At 34.1% G+C, this 20,128-nt stretch overlaps 1 protein-coding gene across 9 annotated transcripts in view; it reads right to left on the reverse strand.

Moving 5' to 3' along the window:
• CEP170 (centrosomal protein 170) overlaps positions 1-20,128 on the reverse strand; it is a 100,259-nt gene that overhangs the window by 61,577 nt on the left and 18,554 nt on the right. For all 9 annotated transcript variants that reach the window (XM_014559990.2, XM_032466521.1, XM_032466520.1 and 6 more), the window contains exons 2-4: positions 18,559-18,704; positions 15,003-15,092; positions 6,718-6,796 (exon numbers count right to left, since the gene is read on the reverse strand). In XM_014559990.2, the coding sequence (XP_014415476.1) occupies positions 6,718-6,796; positions 15,003-15,092; positions 18,559-18,663 (274 nt within the window). In that variant the 5' untranslated portion in view covers positions 18,664-18,704. The remainder of the gene's footprint in view (positions 1-6,717; positions 6,797-15,002; positions 15,093-18,558; positions 18,705-20,128) is intronic.

Genomic DNA, 20,128 nt, shown 5'->3' on the forward strand with positions numbered 1-20,128 from the left:
AAAATTCTGATCATCAAGTTTAAAATGATCAAAGGTAACAGAGAAACTGACCTATTTTCAACAGGTAATTATAGCAGAATTACTATATTTTTCCCCTTGAGTTAAACGTTAAAATATGCTCACAAATATAAAAATTTTCATTTTTAAATCCTAGATAAAATCTTAAAATCTAGCAAGTAATTCTAAACTTAGGTAATCACGGACTTCAAATGTAAAAAGAAGTATGTGATCAGTGATTACTCAACAGTAAACCCTGAAGGAATTTGATGACTCAGACTTCACGAGCATTGATAAAATAAAGTTCATCTTGAAAGTGCAAAAGAAATGCTGTAATTAGGGTCTTTACAGGGACCACATCCCCCTTCCCCCCATGAACTGTGATCAGGGTCATATTACATTATCAAACAACTAATTCTATACAGATTAGAACCAAGTGCTAGATATAATGAATGCTTTCATTATTATGCCCAAAAGAACAATGCCTCTGTTTATTAAAAAGATCTTTCACTAAACAGTAGGGGTCACATTTTCCACCCTTACTTAACCCCATAATGAAAGGACTTTTATAACCACATACTAAATTCTCGTCCTCTTTACCAATTTAGAGTACCTATGACTTCAAGGGTAGAAAGCTGTAATTACTAGAACCACTTGGGGGGAAATTAGACTTCACATATGTAACAAGCAATAAACTTGTTAAGGAGTATTTAACCCGTATTTCTAACTCATTAAAATAATAAAACCTCAGAAATTTTTTAGAATTGTAAAGTACCTTGGGGAATACTGTATTAAATTCCATTAACCTGCCTTCCTGTTCTACAGGTGAGGAACTTGAGGACTAGAGGGGCAGAACCCAAGGTAACAATCTAGTTAACTGAATACCAGTCCAGAGCTTTACACTTTACACTGCTTCCTGTAACTGTGAAAATAAATTCAAATTGACCTTTTTTGTTATGTACACATGCTCATACACATTTTCTGGTATATATGAAATATATACCTTCGTATATATGAAACCTTGGTACATACGAGACCGTGGCATATATATAGATTTAATAACTATATTTAATAAAAAATTAAAATATAATAACTTTGTTTTACCCCCAAGAAACTCATTAGTAGCTGGAGAAGATTCACAGTATTCCTACATGTTCAACAGAAAACACAGCAGCTTAAAAATACTGAAAAGCCATTTCTATTTTACCAACGGGAAACAAATGATTTTAGCCTGCTATGAGTGTTTTCTGATGCTTCAAGTTTCTCCGGGGAGTGCTTGAAGGCTATTCCCCAAGGCCAGTCTGGGGGTATCCTCTTGAGATTCAGACTTGTATAAGAGTAGGGAAAACTTACAAGAGGGCATAACTCAGGTTCAGACACTTTACCTTATTAAAAAACTCTGTGAGTCCAAAGAACTCAAGAATGCTCTTGTTTATGACATGAATTTGCCTGAGAACTCAGGCATGGCTATGAGATTTTGAGACTGCCCTGATCTCAGCTTTTATTTCCAAAGCCACTATCTTCCCGGGTAACTGTTTTTAATTTGCTAGTTCAGAAAAATAACAATCTAAAATACAATTACTTACGATGTCAGTAAGTTACAAAAGTAACCCTGCGCCCAGCAAGTCTATCAGAGCCATTTTTCCAACAGCATTTGCTCATTTTGTGTTTCTATCACATTTTGGTAATTCATACCATTTTAAGCATTTTCATTATTTTAGTATTTGTTACAGTGATCTGTGACCAGTTATCTTTGATGTCAGTATTGTAATTGTTTTGGGGCGCCATGAACCTCACTCATATGAGACGGTGAACTTCACGGACAGACGTGCATGTTCTGACTGCTCCAGCTGGCAGTTCCCCATCTCTCTGCTCCCTCTCCTCAGGCCTCCATATTCCCTAAGACACGACAATACTGAAATTCGGCCAATTAAAAACCCTACGACAGCCTATAAATATTCAAGTGAAAGGAAAAGTCACATGTCTTTCTCTTTAAACCAAAAGCTAGAAACGACTAAGCTTAGTGAGGAAGGCATGTCAAAAGCCAAGACAGGCTCAGAGCTAGGACTCTTCCGCCAAACAGTTAGCCAAGCTGTGAATGCAAAGGAAAAGCTCTTGAGGGAAATGAAAAGTGTTACTCCAGTGAACACACAGATGATAAGAGAGCAAAATAGCCTTACTGCTGATACAGATTAAGTTCGAGTGGTCTAGACAGAAGGTCAAACCAGCCACAACATTCCCTTAGGCCAAGACCTAATCCAGAGCCAGGCCCTAACTCTCTTCAATGAAGATTGAGAGAGGTGAGGAAGCTGAGGAAGAAAAGTCTGTTAACGAGCAGAGGTTTCCCAAGGCTTAGGGAAAGAGTCCGTCTCAACAACACCAAAGTGCGAAGTGAAGCAGCAAGTGCTGATGTAGAAGCTACAGCAAGTTCTCCAGAAGCTCTAGCTCAGACCATTAACGAAAGTAGTGACACTAAACAATAGATTTTCAATGTAGGTGAAAACACCCTATGTTGGAAGAGGGTACCAACTACGACTTTCATAGCCAGAGAGGAGAAGTCAATGCCTCGGCTTCAAAGCTTCAAAGGGCAGGCTGACTCTCTTGTTGGGGGTTAATGCAGCTGGTGACTTTAAGTTGAAGCCAGTGTTCACTTACATTCTGAAAATCCTAAGGCCCTTAAGAATTATGCTAAGTCTACTCTGCCTGTGCTCTATAAAAGGAACAATAAAGCCTGGATGACAGCATATCTGCTTACAACATGGTTTACTGAATATTTTAAGCCCACTGATGAGACCTACTGCTCATCAAAAGATTTCTTTCAAGCTATTACTGCTCACTGACAAAGCACCTGGTTACCCAAGAGCTCTGATGGAGATGTACAAGATTAATGTTCTCATGCCTGCTCACAGAATCCATCCTACATCCCATGGATCAAGAAGTCACTTCAACTTTAATGTCTTTTTATTGAAGAAATACATTTCATAAGGCTACAGCTACCATAAATAGTGATTCCTATGATAGATCTGGGGAAAAATATACTGGAGAACTTCTGGAAAAGACTCACCCTTCTAGATGCCATTAAGAAAATTCATGATTATTGGAGGAAGTCAAAATATCAACATTAACATGAGTTTGGAATGCATAAACTCAGCTGATAAAGCAACCGCAAAGTATGAGGATGGACTCCAATTTTGAAAGAAGTTCTACTGTGGGTAAAATGCTGTGAAATAGCATTGAATGCTACAGAAATACTGTTCATGAAAGGAAGAATCAATTGATGTGACAAGCTTCACTGTTGTCTTATTTTAAGAAATTGCCACAACCAACCCAACCTTCAGCAACCACCATCCTGATCAATCAGCAGCCGTCAACATGGAGGCAACACCCTTCACCAGCAAAAAGATTACAATTCATTGAAGGCTCAGATGATGGTCAACATTTTTTACCAATAAAGTAGTTTTCAATTAAGGTATACACATTTTTCAAGACAATGCTATTGCACATTTAACAGACTATAATATTGTTTGAACGTAACTCTAATATATGCACCGGGAAACCAAAAAATTCATGTGACTTGTTTTTTGCAATGTTGCAGTGGTCTGAACCGAACCCACAATCTCTCTGAAGTACGCCTGTACTTAGGGGAAAATGCATAGCAACAAATGCCTATATCAGAAAAGAAATGTCTCAAATGAATAATCGCAGTTTCTTCACCTAGAAAAAATTAATAAAGACAGCAGAAATCAAATAGAAAACCATAACAGAAAGATTCAATTAAACCAAAAGCTTGGTTTTTTGAGACGAATCTTTCCATTTTCTCCACTAAATTTGCTCTCCCCACAGAATTTGCTGTCGGTTAATGGTGACTCCATTTTCTGTTTAATCCACTGCAAAGTCTTGGATTCATCCTTGACTGTTCTCACTTACTCTACATCCAATCTGATCAGGAATATTACTGGCCCCACCTTCAAAATATGCATGGAGCCCTACCACTTCTCATCCCCTCTGCCTCTGTCCCCCTGGCCCACACCTCCGTTACTGCTCACCTGGAACCACTGACAGCCTCTTAACTGGCTTCCCGCTTTTCACCCCTGCTCACTTCCACCTTAGTCTTTAAACAACAGTAACCAGAGGACCGTTTTAAACATGTAAGTCATTATCATGTCACTCCTCTGAACAAACCCTCTAATGGCTCCCCATTTTACCTAAAATAGAAGCCAAAATTCTTCTAGTGGCCTCTAAGTGGCTGATACATTCTGCCCCCCAACGCCTCCTACGGTTCACTGGCTCCAGTCACACTGACTTTTAATGCTCTTCCTCAAGCATGTCATACATGCTCCTGGTTTCACTCTTTTGCACTTAACTCATCTATCTGCCTGAAGAGCAGTTTCTCCAGATTTATCCACACGGCCAGCTCTTTCATCTTCTCCACAACTTTGCTCCAAAGCTGGCCTCTCAGTGAGGACTTTGTGAATAGCCTTTCAACAATTGTTACCTTCTCAGTCCCCACCACTAGCCCTCTGTATCCCATTCACACTTTTTCTCCAAAGAACTTATCACCCTCTACTATTCTTTTTATGTATGCTGCCAGCTCCCTCCAACCCCACTAAAACGTAAGGCCACAGAGACCGAGGTATCCTCAGTACTGTGAGTCTACGCCTGGCACACAGGAGACATTTAATAAGTAACTGTAAAATGAGTGAACTTAGGCTTCCATATCTGCTACATTTCTGGCCACCGGGAGAAGTATTAGCTCTTTTTGAAGTTTATCTTGATTACTGCAGCACTTTATTATACCTCCTAAGTTTGCAGTCATTTTTTAAAATTTGGATATTTCAGGACTTGCTTTTCCAAATCACTTAATTTCTCTAGTTAGAAAAAATACTTTTGGCAGATAAATTCTGCTTCTTAGTCAGAAATTTTCTGACTTAGTCAGAAATGGTAAAATGTTCTTTCTATTATTTTGGCAGTTTAATTAAATAGAGTAGTTTTCAACTCTAAGGTGTAACAACCTATAGACTAGCTAATTATGAAGCTTAATTTTAATATGAATAAAGCACAATAATTACTTCAGTCTGGTATCAGAACAAGTGAATAGAGAAAATTTGTTTTTAAAATTTCATCCTATATAATAAAATTTCTGCCACTGTAACAGCCCAATGTTCATTTATACAGTGCTCAAAAATCATAAGCAATATGAAATGCTATTTTTAAATAATAAAATCAAGTGAGCCTAAACTGAAGATTTCGACAGTAGTCCTGGCTCAACACTGGCTTACAACTCTGAAAAAATCCCCTTGGAACAAAACTGTTCGTCCCACCAGTTTTCGACAGACACATGGTGAGCTCATGTACAAGGAAACATTAGTTCACTGTTAAGAAATCATTATACAATCTGCAAAAGCATGATAAGTTGTTTCTCAATAGTTTCTTCTTGATTTAAAATTCAAAGTAAATTTTACAGAGTTTCATTGAAATTCTCTACTGTTTTCTCATGTTTTGAAACAGTTGATATCAAATGGATTAAGGAGCTACTTAAATTCAAAATATACTTCTATTTATTTTTTGAAGAAACTTATGCTGGTGGACAATGACCCATGGATCAAGGTTTTAGTGCTAATTCTCAATAATTTTATGTGATAACATGCTTTAAAAAGGATTTAAAATACACAACTCAAAAGCATTAATGTTTAATGGTTTCATTTTTCACATGCTGCTTTGGCTCTGTAAGTATAAGGGTTATATGAGGTGCTACAAAATGATTTTTTTTCATAAATTTTAAGTTAAATCTAAAATAAAAACTAGTCATGCTCTAACAACCATTTTAAAGTGTTAGTACATTTACCTTATCTAAGTATCAACTCTACTTAGCTGAGACTACACTTCCTCTGCTAGACTGACAATACATTTGATACATTCCTTAATATCAAAGTCCAGTTAAATATATTAAATGAAAAAAAAACCCTAAAAAAAATCCAGTATGTGTAATACCTATATTTTAAATATAAACAAGCTTTTTCTATAAAGCTTTTTGCCTTGTATGAATAGAATTGTTTTTATTCTTCTGTCATGTCCCTTTTCTTCACTAGTGATTCTTTACTAATAGAATATCATCATGTCTTTATTCAGTTCTTAGAATCCTATTTTTAAGCAGAAGAATTTTAAATACACACTAAATGCATAATATACTTAATCAAGGTGTGTGGGTCTCAGAAGACACAGGATACTGAAAAATTTAAATAGGCAACAGTGATGGAATGCATAAAATGGAGTAAAAGTGAGGACAGAAGGAAAGGTAGGGTTAAATTTTTTAGATTCCTCTGGGAGGTAGATATGTGCCATTATCATTTAACCAAAAAAAAAAAAAAAAAAAAAAAAAAACCCTGGACTGGGCTACTATTAAACACTCTCTTGTCCTCTCCTCAGTTACATTCTTTGACACCCAAACTGCATATCTAATAGCACCACAGGGAGACATCTATCTAAACTACAAACTAGAGAGAGGAGAACAAAAGAATCCATCAACTTTTCCAGGATTATTTTTAGGAACAGGCTTACTAACCAAAAAAATATATATATATTATTTTTAAACATGTATTTTAAGTATGGAAGGGCAGAGACTCCTAGCATGCCTATATTATGACCCAAGAAATGTTAATTTACACCAGAGTAAAGATTTTTGAATAAATTTAATAAATGTACAAAATCATGTAAGGATATCATATCCAAATCTCAGCTTATCTTCAAGTTTCAAGGTGATGTAAGTCTGTTCTGGAATCCTTACATCATTCACAAAAGTCTACAAGAGAAAAAAAGTTGTTAAGTTATATACAAAAGTACTATTGTATTTCAGACAAGCAAATACTCAAATCTGATGATACTTTAAAGTATACATCATATGGTGACTAACACTAATTTGTGTATTATGATAAATGTGCTTTGCATCCTATAGGCTAATAAATGATTTCATACTAAGCCCTTTATTACTGTTACTAGTAACATACAAAGAACCAGGCTGCAGTTCCGCTAAGTCCATGCTGCCAAGACAAATTTAGGTACCTAAAAATGATGCCAAAGGAAAGCTCTTATCCAAAGCTAGAAATTATAAAGGGTAAAATATTTAGCTCTCAATATATCATCAAGGTTTTACTGGATTCAATTTTTGCTTTTTTGGACAACTGTAATTGTGAAGATTGAGATTTCATTATTTTTATTCTTAGAAGTTCTCCAAAGAACAAAAAGAAAATTTACTTAAAAAATTAAATTAAACCCATTCTATTTTAAAATTGTCATATGAGTCCTTTGGACTATTTTATGAATTTCAAGTACATTATACATTTTAGGACCTCTATATGAATCTATGATACATATAAGATACATCATTTTTCCTGTATCTTGAAGCATTCTGTTTCATCATCATCATCCCATAATTATTTCATCTTATCAATTATTTTTTAACTATGCTGAAAATGACCAAAATAGTAACAGAAGAATAGAATTACCTAGAACATCTTTATCCAACAGAAGCATATTGCAAGCCATAAATGGAAGCTATACATATACTATTAAATTTTCTAGCAGGCACAAAAGGGAAATGAAAGAGGTGAAGTTAATTTTAATAATAGACTTTTAATTTAACCCATAAAACCAAAACAGTACTATTTCAACAAATAACCAACAGAAAAATTAACAAGACATTTTGCATTCTTTTTTTTTTTGTACTTTTTTTTTTAAGACCAGTCACATTTTAAGTGCTCAAAAGCCACATGTGGCTAGAGGTTGGTGCAGCAAACAGCACAGAGCTAGAAGGATGATGTAATCGGGAAATAAATCATCACTATTGCATCAACCTTCAGATTTCTTACTACATTACCACCCAAAATTGCACCATCTTTCCAAAAAGATATAAAAGACATATGGAGACACTATCTTCTCCCCTCCCCACCTTTTTAAAGCTATCAAAGAGCACAAATGAGAATTCAGAATTTTTCATTTAACATCAAGGCAGGTATCTATACAAAGGTAACTAGGAGGAAAGAAATAATGTAGAAATAAAACTATTGAATCGATCTTGTAACTGCTGTACATTTTACAATTAAGGAAGAAAGAAGACAACTTTCCTCTTTTAAAAATTTTAAGCTTTCAAAAGTCTTAAAAATAATGCATCTTGACAATGCAAGAGCAAGAAAAACTAGAAATAATGGTAAGCGAGAACCAGCTAGAGATGCACTTGAAAACTGGAATCAACATGTATAAAATGAATATATATCCTGGAGAATGCATGACAACTGATGAACAGTTAGTGGCATTCAAAGAACAATACCCATTTTATTATGTATCTTTCCAAATCAGGAAAACATGGAATAAAAATTTGAGTTTGTCATGTCTAATTTTTAATTAAAATTTCAGGTTGCTTTCTCATTATCCTTTAATTCTTACTTGTGTCAACTATTTGTAGAAAGACTTAAAAGTATCCATTGGACATAGATGGTATGTACTGATGACTATTTTTCCTGGCATACTGGAAGTTAAAGACCTAGAATTCGCTAGATTCATAAAGCATTGAATAATGTTATACTTAATTGCCTGGAATGCAGACATCATATAAATACCCAGTAAGTTTTTTATTTTGATAAGGTGAAATTTTAAAAATTACTTTACGTGTTCCTTTTGAATTTTGTTTTTCCCATCTTTTATTTTATTGGATTTGAGATGGCCATGATACCTTACTTGGGAAGTCTCCCTCCATAATGAGGAAATTTAGAAGGGTCCTGAATGTCATACAGTAACATACATAAGGGGATTGTGCTATCATGTTTAAATTCACAAATACGTATGTATAGCTGACACTTTGTAATATGTCACAGAATATCAAAATCTACCAAAAACAAAACAAAACAAAATTAGAAGTTGCGTCTTATTCTAGATACAAGGAGAGAGTGGAATACTGCTAAAACTCAAGACCACACATTAGTATGATTTATGAGTAATCCTAAAAAACAAACTTCCAACATGCTTCACAGAAAAGGCTGAAATGTTAATACAAATAAAATTCAAAGGCTTCAGGCATTTATAAACTCTAATTTCAGGTTCCTTTCCAAAATGAATGTTTTAGCGTTTCAAAACTTGTATCTTGAGTTTACCAAAATATTCTCTATTAATTACAAAACAAAATCTGAGGAAAAGGATGGAAAAGAAAAGAATAAAAGAAAAGATGAATTAAGTGATATTTAGTATGCAGAAGACAATTAGGTACACAAGTATGAAAGATGCCATAGTTCTAAACCAATTTTATTTAAAACTGTCTCAACCCCCAAAATCATACTTACTCAAAAGAACTAAGCTGACACATATGAGATCCACTTAAAGCTTACTGCTCAACTCTTTTAAATATTAAACACCTATTGTTTTTAACATATGTACTAAGTACATTCAGAGATTAAGAAATATATAATTGTAATATGCTGGAATTTATGACAGAAATAAACCCTAAAGTCTAAAAAAGGCTTAAGAAATATAAGACACAAAGTTTCAGCTCACAAAAATGTAAGCGAAAACATCTGGGGGCAAAAAGTCTTCTGATAGTCTAAAATTACAAAAGAAGGAGAGAAAATTTTAAGGAGCAAGAGGAAAAAAATCATTTTAATAAATCAATTATGAAGCATTTTAATAAATTACATATGGAAAGAAAAATAGGTTTTGTCTCTTGTGTCAACATCATTTGATCACACCTCTACCTGGCAGGCAAGGCAGATGAGGAAAATGAGGGACAGAGTGAAGTCACAAGCAAGATCTCAGAGTTCAGAAGCAGAATTACTGGGATTCAAATTCAGGTCTCTGAACTGTAAATCCCATGTTTTCTCCATATCAAGAAAGCTTGGGTACCCAAACCAAGCCAAGCCAGCTCCCCAAACTCCTCCATCTAAACCACTAACCTCAGGAGAAGCAAACTGAACCAAATACATATTTAATTTATATACAAATAAATTACAGTGACAGTAAATTATAATGACAGTATAAAATCATATAACCACCATATTAATTCGTTAACATTAATGCTCTAGGAAATTTGAATGGAGTATCCAGCAGCACAGCCACCTCAGTCATGCTGCCAGTGACAAAAGTCTCCTCTTCTCCTAACCAGCCCTTTTATACCTTCCCCACCCTATGCCACACTGGTCTGATGTTACAGGAACGCTGGTGTGAAAGGGACATGGCAGGGGCTGGACCACGGTGCTGAGGTGGAATGGGGTGGGAGTGGTATGGCAGAGGCCATGGTGGCTCTCAGAGGTGTAGGTGCCCCAGTGGATGGAGGAGGCAGGAAGAACTGAAGGCAAACAAGGGCTCTCAGAGAGAGAGAAGCTTCAAGGGGCTTGCGGGGAAACAGCACATTGTAACATCAGCTGTAGAACCAGTTCCAGCTTCCCCAAGCAGAACAGCCTCATTTCTGGTAATAATAACATCAAGTGCAGATCTAGGTTAACTTGGGAGTATATTTTAGGGTAGGATGAAAGGGAGTAAAAGTGGAAGTGGTCACAGGTGGGTACAGTTCAGGTAGTGAGTGTTATCTAAAAAAATTCAATTCAATATATATATATATTCAATAAATATATATTCAATGAATAGATATACATTCATTGAAAAGTATGTAGGCTATAGGATGCTAAGCTTGTTTTAACTACTTTTCTTATGATAATTAACAATAGTAACTAACACTTACTGGGTCCTTATTATGTACAGTTATAGGCATTTGAAATTATTAACTTACAGCTTTACAACAACCTGAGAGGAGTACCATTTTACTGTTTCTATTAAAAAAAAACTGAGGAACTGAAAAATTAACTAACTTGTCTGGGATTACATTACTAGTAAGAATTCAAGCTGGAATCATAACCACTACATTTTTTTTTTTAAATTGAGATATAGTCAGATTACAGTGTGTCAATTTCTGGCATATAGGATACTGTGTCAATCATACACATTTATACATATATTCGTTTTCATATTCTTTTTCATTATAGGTTACTACAAGATACTGAATACAGTTCCCTGTGCTATACAGAAGAAATTTGTTTATCTATTTTATATATAGCAGTTAGTATTTGCAAATCTTGAACTCCCAATTTATCCCTTCCCACCTCCTGTCCCCCCACTAACCATAAGTTTGTTTACTATGCCCGTGAGTCTGTTTCTGTTTTGTAGATGAGTTCATTTCTGTCTTCTTCTTCCTCTTTTTTTTTTTTTTTTTTTTTTAAGATTCCACATATGAGTGATATCATATGGTATTTTTCTTTCTCTTTCTGGCTTACTTCACTTAGAATGATGATTTCCAGGTCCATCCATGTTGTTACAAATGGCATTATTTTATTCTTTTTTTTTTTTTTACAGCTGAGTAGTATTCCATTGTAGAAATATACCACAGCTTCTTGATCCAGTCATCTGTTGATGGACATTTACATTGTTTTCATGTCTTGGCTACTGTATTTAGTGCTGCTATGAACACTGGGGTGTGTATATCTTTTTGAATTAGAGTTCCCTCCAGATATATGCCCAGGAGTGGGACTGCTGGGTAAGTCTATTTGTACTTTTCTGTAGAATCTCCATACTGTTTTCCATAATGGCTTCACCAAACATAGCCACTACATTGTGTCCCTATCTGAAATTACTACTTTTAACCTGATGCTCAACTTTTAGAATTATATGAATATTAAGAATATATAGGCTGTAAATAATAGTCAACAAGTTCTCTTATGAATAAAATGCATGATAGCTGGTAGTTCACAGACTTTAGCTACCAAAGTCCATTCTGGCATATTTCCTAGGCTGTCCATTTGGGTAATAGTACATTTATCATTTGTGTAATGTTCTGAAGTTCTGAAATAAGCACATACTCACATGTACAATTACATTTAATCCTCATAACAATACTACAAAGCAGGAGTTACTGCTTCACTATTTTAAAGCTGAAGCCAGGTAACTAAATTCTTCATTGAGTCTTCACATTCATAAACTTCAACTCATTACATTTTTGTATGACTTTGGCAACTAATATGAATATATAAGAGGAAACTGAATTTCAGAGATTAAGTAATTTATCCAAGGTTATAATGTTAGTAAATTACAGATAGATTCAAATCTAGGTCTAGATTTCAAATTCAAAATGCAGATGTTGCTCTCTGTGAGTTACTGGATTTCAGACAATTATTGAGTACAATCAAATTATGAGAAAGGTCAGCCTAGAGAAAGTTAGAAATTAATATTTCACTGTATTTTTAAATAACCAACATCAGTAATTTTTATATTTGATCACAATCTTTTAAAAAACTAAAACACTGTGATATAATTTTCACTTATTATTTTTCAAGATACAATCCAGAGAAGCCTAAGAACAGCACTGTGGTCAAGATGAAAACTTCTAGGCTTAAAAACAGAATATAACATTATTAAAATATTCCACATATAGGAGTGGATTAAAAACTTTATAAAGTCCTTCATACAGAAAATTAATTCAATTCCATTCAAAAAGCTTTGTTGGGTTCACACACTGTGGAGAGCCTTGTGCTTGGCACTGCAGTGCATTTACAGAAGCAAAGGGCACTTGAAGTGTTCAGAGGCACATAATCTAAGCACAGTGACAGATATACACAAGCAGATTTAATACAAGGCTGATAAAAGTACTGAAAATAGAGATTAAAACAGAAGTTCATAGGTCTAAACAAGGAAGACAGTAACTGTTAAGTAGGACCTGCGAATCAAAATTGCTTACTTCCATGCCTCTTGTTAAAACAGTTTCCACCTCATCTGCCTAGTTCTTTCTACTTTAATCCATTCAACATGTTAACAACATGAGCAAGTTGACACTCTTAAATACCTTTTCTTTGCTCCCTTTAGGACTATGTGGAAGTTGGATTTACTTTTAAAAATAAGTACAACTCTTATAAACAACAAGGCAGATGGAAGGACTACTAGGCTGCAGAAAATGTAACAAATTATTTGGAGAAGGAGACAGGATAGTAGGAAAACTACTGTTTTGGGGGTTTGGCAAGGGAAAACGTGACGGAGCATGAATCTGGCAAAGTGGGTGATGCCAATGTGAGGTATTTCAGTTCAAACCCAAGAAATTAAGACTTAATTCTTTGTGCTGTAAGAAACAAAAAGATGTGAATAAAACTATCAGAAAAACGCCTACAAAAAAAGTATCTCAATGAGTAAGCATAAAAGTCCTTTAGGGAACCCTCCTACACTGCCAGTGAGAATGTAGATTGGTGCAGCCACTGTGGAGGACAGTATGGAGGTTCCTTTAAAAACTGGAAGTAGACTTATGATGTGATCCAGCGATCCCACTCCTGGGCATATATCGCGAGAAAAATAAAATTCAAAAAGACACATGCACCCCAATGTTCACAGCAGCACTATTTACAATAGCCAAGACATGGAAACAACCCAAATGTCCATCAACAGATAACTGGATAAAGAAGATGTAGTACATATATACAGTGGAACACTACTCAGCCATAAAAAAGAATAAAATGCCATTTGCAGCAATATGGATGGACCTGAAGACTGTCATTCAAAGTGAAGTAGGCCGGAAAGAGAAAAAAAAATGCCATATGACATCATTTATATGAAAAAATCTAAAAAAATAATAACATTAATAATAAGGACACAAATGAACTAATTATTATTTTGATTTCTTGAATATGTGTAAGCACATTTGACTGTCCTTTATGATTGGGTTACCACATTCTGTTGATTCTTATTTTGTAGTTGGTTTTATTCCTTTGATAATTGTATAAGTTTAAAAAATCTAAAGATTTAATCTGTTCTTAGAAACAATAATTAGTACATATATGAAAACTAAAAAAAGTGCAGTATACTGTTCGTATTTATTTACATGCAATATAATGTGTATGTGCAGTCGAACTATAATAATTCTACATTAATAAAACTGGGAAAAGAAAAAGTCCTTTAGTAACAGACCAATTCAGAACAAGAAAAAAAAGTTTCACCTTATTTGCCAAATTTCTGCATAGGTTTTTCCATACAATGTTTAAAGTATATTTTGAAAAGCAATAGCAGTTAAAAGAGTTGAGATACATTTAGTTTCTGTTAAATTTGTTCTAAGAATTTCAACAGCACAGATATGAACAAAATTGTATTTGCTATGTTAGCAAAGCCATAAGAAAATTGAGAAGAAATAAGAAATTATTCAATACTTCAGCATTCTTTTATTCTGCAGCTTCTTATAGTCTGTCAGTGTAGAAAGATCAAATGAGAATCAGGAAAAAATTCATTACAGTAACACAAAAATATCTTCAATATAGGAATCCAAAGAAGCAATGATTAACACTAGTGTTAAGACCACATATCACATTTGTTAAGGTAAATGGATGTGTTTCACTCTTTTTTTACTCAAGTACAGAATTTCCTCCAATCATCTGGCACAAAACAACATTTGCATTTTTATTTTCTTAAGTTAACACACACTTCTCTGTCTCCCAAAAGTGCTTTTTTGTATTCTTACTGTCATGACTTTTGACTGTTTTCTCGCATGTAAATTCAAGCCATTCAGTGAGGGCAAGCTTTCACCTTATCTCCTTAAAAAAGGTTTGTTTTTTTTTAAACCATAAGATAATAACAACCAACCACTATCTGAATTCCTGTAAGTACTTATGGCATATATCATTTCTTGGGAACGTGAGCTAAGTTCATATTCTATTGTATGGTCCTCAAAGTGCTATTATACCTACCAAACATTTAAAAGTGAATGCAGGGGATGGGTGTAGTTCAGTGGTAAAGCAAATGCTTAGCATGGATGAGGTCCTGGGTTCAACCCTAGTATCTCCATTAAAAATAATAACAATAAAATAAACAAATGAAAAAAATAAAAGTAAATGCAAACTAAAGAAAAAGAAATATAACACAAACAGGAAATGTAATCTGATTTGTTTTCTTACAATATTAAAAAAAATTCAAAAAAGGCAAAAAGCAAACTCTTAACTTACCCCATTGAGGCTGCCTAAATCTTTCACCAAATGTTCATCAGTGGAGGCATCGTAGTTGATTACAGCATGTTGCTTATCCACACTACGGGACTGAAAGAAAAATTTTCAGTTAATACAAGAAAATTCTAGAATAATAAAACCAAAGATTTTTGGCCACATACTTCATATTAATAGTAGACAAACATAGGGAAATAGCTAAGAAAAAGTGGATTAAGTGAAATTTAAACTATTACTATTCAACAATAGACTTGTCATTACTTCCCCAAAAGGAAAGCGGCCAAAATTTTAAGATTCTTTTCTAGCAAAGCCACATGTTCTACTTTTAAGAGAATTGAAATCAGCTAACATTATTGAATGTATCAAATAATAATTTTTTCATAATTCAAAATTCTTACATGGAAATCATCTGAATTATAATGTTTTATATATAAGAAAAATTACCCTATAGAATTTTCATCTTTCAATATTAAAAACTGTAACATACATGGTTTAAGGAGGTCAAAGATTAAGAGAAAATGGATACAGTGTGATACATTCTTGAATAAAATTATCCTCACTTAAAACATGGGATCTAAACCTCAGAGGAGAGCTCTAAGAGAGAAAAGGAAAATCAGAAAAAGGAATTAAAACAGCAAACTGATTACACTCTCTCTCTCCAGAGCTTACTGAGTTATCTGCAGATAAAAGTAGTTCAAAGATGAACTACATGCTTCTGGAAATTTTTTTCACTTCAAAAGCCAGAATTTTATAACCAGCATAAACATTTCTATTACATCAAAAACAACAAAACACCCAGAAATAAACTTAATCAAGGAGGTTTACCTATACTCCAAAAACTGAAATGAGACACAAAAAAACAGAAAGATTCCTCGTGCTCCTGGATTGGAAGAACGAACCAAAATGGCCACACCATCCAAAGCAATCCACAAATCCAAAGCAAGCCCCGTCAAAATACCCATGACATTCCTCACAAAACTAAAACAAACAATCCCAAACCTTGTAAGAAACCACAAAAGACCCCGAAAAGCCAAAACAATCTTTTGTAGGTCTTTTCTTTTTCTTCTTTTTGTTCTCTTTTCTTATGGTTTGATGACTAGAAAAGGTCCTTTAACATTTGTTTAAAAAAAAAAAAAAGACTGATTTTGCTTTAAATGTTATAAAGGCATTGTTTCAATTATGATACCTGAATCAATTCAAAGATATTTCAGAATTCTTTCTTTCTTTCACTGTGGTAAAATATATACTACATAATATCTGTCATTTTAACCATTTTTAAGTGTACTATTCAGTGGCATTAAAATTTACAATGTTGTGCAACTAAATTCACAATGCTGTGCAACCATCAGCAATATCCATTTCCAAAATGTTTTCATCACCCTAAACAGAACCAAACAGAAACTGTAAAGCAGTAAGTCCCAACCCTCCTTCCCTCCTAACCCCTAGTCACCAGTAACCACTCATCTGCTTTGTGTCTCTATGAATTTGTCTATTTTAGATATTTCAAATAAGTGTAATCATACAATATCTTCATTTGTGTCTGGCTTATTTTATTTAGCATAATGTTTTCAAGGTTCATCTATATTGCAGCATGTATGAGAACTTCATTCGTTTTGATAGCTGAATAATAACCCATTATATGTACACACTGCATTTTGTTTATCCCTTCATCTGTTGTTGGACACTAGGGTTATTGTCACCTTTTGGCTACTGTGAACAGCACGGCAATGACACTGACATACAAGTATCTGAGTCCGAGCTTTCAACTACTTTGGGCATAGCCTACTAGTGGAATTGCTGGGTCATAAGGTAATTCTGTTTAGCTTTTGAGAAACCACTGAATTGTTTTCCACAGTGACTACACCATTTTACATTCCCACCAGCAAAGAACAAGAATTTCAGTTTCTCTACATTCTCACCAACACTTATTTTCCTTTAAAAAAAAAAAATCAGTGCCATCCCAGTAGATATGAAGTGCTATTTCATTGTGGTTCTGACTTGCATTTCTTAATGACAAATGATACTGAGTGTCTTTCATCTGCTTATTAGCCAATTTTATATCATGTTTGGAAAAATGTCTATCAAGTCTTTAGTCCATTTTTTAAGTGGGTTGTTTGTCTATTTGTTTTCGAGTGGTAAGAGTTCTTCATATACTCTGGATATCAAACACTTATACATATGATTTTGCAAACATTTTTCTCCCATTCTGTGAGTTGTCTTTTCACTCTCTTGATAGTGTCCTGAGATACACAAGCTTTTAACTTTGATGCAGTCCAACTTACTTTTTCTTCTGTTGGCTTGTGCTCTCAGTGTCATATCTAAGAATGCACTGTCAAATCCAAAGTCATGATGGTCTATCCCTATATTTTCTTCTAAGAGTTTTATGGCAATAGCTCTTATATTTAGGTCATTGATCCATTTTGAGTTAATTTTTGCATATGGTGTGAGGTAGGGGTCCAAATTCATTCTTTTGCATGTGGAAATCCAGTTGTCCCAGCTTCATCTGTTGGAAAGACCATTCTTTCCTCTACTTAACAGTCTTGGTACCTTTCTCAAATACCATATAGTGGATTTACCTTAATTGCACCAAAACTGTAAAATGAATTCTTTAATTTTAAAGTAAAAATGTATATAAAAATTGCAAATTTGACTTTTCTAGGGATAATGTAGGGTTTCCTAGCACTATTGATATTTTTGGTTAAATAATTCTTTGTTGCGTATGCTTGATAGGGGGATGGGAGCTATGAAGAAGTATGTTATACACTGTAGGATGTTTAGCAACCCCCTGGTCTCTTGACCTTTGCCGACTAAATGTCAGTAGCAACCACTTCCAACCCTTTACCATGCATAAATATCCTCTGGGGGGGGCGGGGGGGTGTCTCAACTGGGACCACCCCAGTTGAGAATCACTGGGCTACTAAACATTTCTATTTTATGTACTTGTTTACAGTTTTCAAACAAAAGCAAAGAGAATGGGGGCATGGGAATAAGACTTCATTCTAGATTGTCAGGACCTGTTTAAATAACTAAATCCTCAAAAACTTGGAGATCCATTTTTCTGCTAATCACCTTGTTCAAAGATGTCTTAAAAGTATCTTTTAAAAGTAACTCCTTTATACATAATTCAGTAAATACCAACAGTCTATATGCTCAAAGTACTGAAAGATATCATAATGAACACCTCTAAAAGAAGCAGAGAGGTTAATGTCAGTATCAATTAAGTATCCATGATTAAAATTCAGTTTTACTTTATGCTATGCTAATTTTACAAATTACTTACATGTCTTATTTTCAAAGTGTATAATGCGAAACTTCTTTCTTAAGAATAAAGCTTTCTCTGCTCAAAGCTCTCACTTTTCAAAACATAATCTCCAAGTCTTAGAACTCATTTTTAAAAGATACAAGAGGTAGGAAATTAATTAAACTAGCAGCTAGAGCTAAAAAGAGGGAGAACCAGAAAGTTCTAATCCAAGTAGTACTATTCTCCAAAGGAGTAGAAAAATATTTTATATCAGTTCCAGGTTTTGAATAGACACACAGAGAAGGTGGATGCAATTACCTGCAACATAAGCTCACAGTCATCTCTTCCAACAAAAATCATTTCTCGTGGCAGCCTGTGGCGAGTGCCTCCACTGCTCACCAAAAACCAGGATGTTAAGCTCATTTTTTGCTTAGCTTCTAAGTCTCTGGCAAAGCTACGTCATTCTGTGGAGAGAGATTCAGAAAAACATACATTGAGATAGTTTCAACTTTAGTGTATCTATTCACCAAATCCTCTAAGTAGGCCTTGGAATAGAACTGCATTCAGCATTTAATCCTGACTAAGTAAACAGACAGTCCATGGGTCCAGCAAACAATGTGTCTATCAAATTCTCATCAGTAAAGTAAGCACATGAACTCCACTAACAGTTCAATGTAAAAGGAAGACATCAGGCAATTAAGTAGGTAGTCAAGTAATAACTATCATACTTTGGAAAGGCTTTGAGCATAGCTTATAAAGGTCTACAACCTTTAAGTGAATAATCACATTAGCTAAAAGAATTCCACACCACCAAACCAGCTTTGCAACAAATGTTAAAGGAACTTCTCTAGTCATCAAATTAAAAGAAAAGAGAACAAAAAGAAGAAAGAGAAAGAAAAAAAAAAGAACTACAAAAGATTGCTTTGGCAATTTGGGGCCTTTTATGATTCCATATAAATTTAAGAATTGTTCCGGTTTTGTGAAAAATATCGTGGTATTTTGACATGTGTTGCACTGGATCTGTGGGTTGCTTTGGATAGTACGGCCATTTTGATAATGTTGATTCTTCCAATCCAAGAGCATAAGATACTTTTCCATTTCTTTGTATCATCTTCAATTTCCTTCATCAATGTTTCACAGTTTTCAGAGTATAGGTAACCTCCTTGGTTAAGTTTATCTCTAGGTACTTTGTTGCTTTTGATGTAATCAAAATGTTTATGCCAGTTATAAAATTCTGGTTTTGAAGTGAAGGAAAAAAAAAGATGAATGAAGGGCCACAAATGGCAAAATATCTTTCTTTCTTATGAGTGAGCTGTATTCCATTACATATATATGCTGCACCTTCTTTATCCATTCATCTATTGATGTGCACTAAGGATGCTTTTATATCTTGGTAATTATAAATAATGTTGCTGTTAAGAGCAGGGTATATGTATCTTTTGAATTAATTCTTATTTTGTGGTTGGCTTTACTCCTTTGATAATTATGTAAGTTTAAAAAGGTAAAGCTCTAAACCTTCTTAGAAAGAATGAACAGTATACATATGTAAATTAAAAAATACGTGCAGTATATTGAGTATATTTATTTATATACAATGTATGTATATGTTCAGTCAAATTGTAACAGTTCTACCTAATAAAACTGAAAAATATAAAAAGATTAAAAAAAGAATCCTGCAAAATATAGAATTATATGATAAGGTAAAAATCCTATATATTATGAATTTATTTACACATACACGAAGCAATGAGTTTCAAGAAAACAAGCAAATAACTTTCTGTAACTAAGTTTTATTCCCTTCTCAGCTATTGAATTAATATGGTGTATGTATGTATGTGTATGTACATATTTATTTTACTGGAGACTGAACCCAGGACTTTGCATGTGC

This window comes from Camelus ferus, chromosome 23 (assembly GCF_009834535.1).
Source record: "Camelus ferus isolate YT-003-E chromosome 23, BCGSAC_Cfer_1.0, whole genome shotgun sequence".
NCBI classification, from domain to species: Eukaryota; Metazoa; Chordata; class Mammalia; order Artiodactyla; family Camelidae; genus Camelus; species Camelus ferus.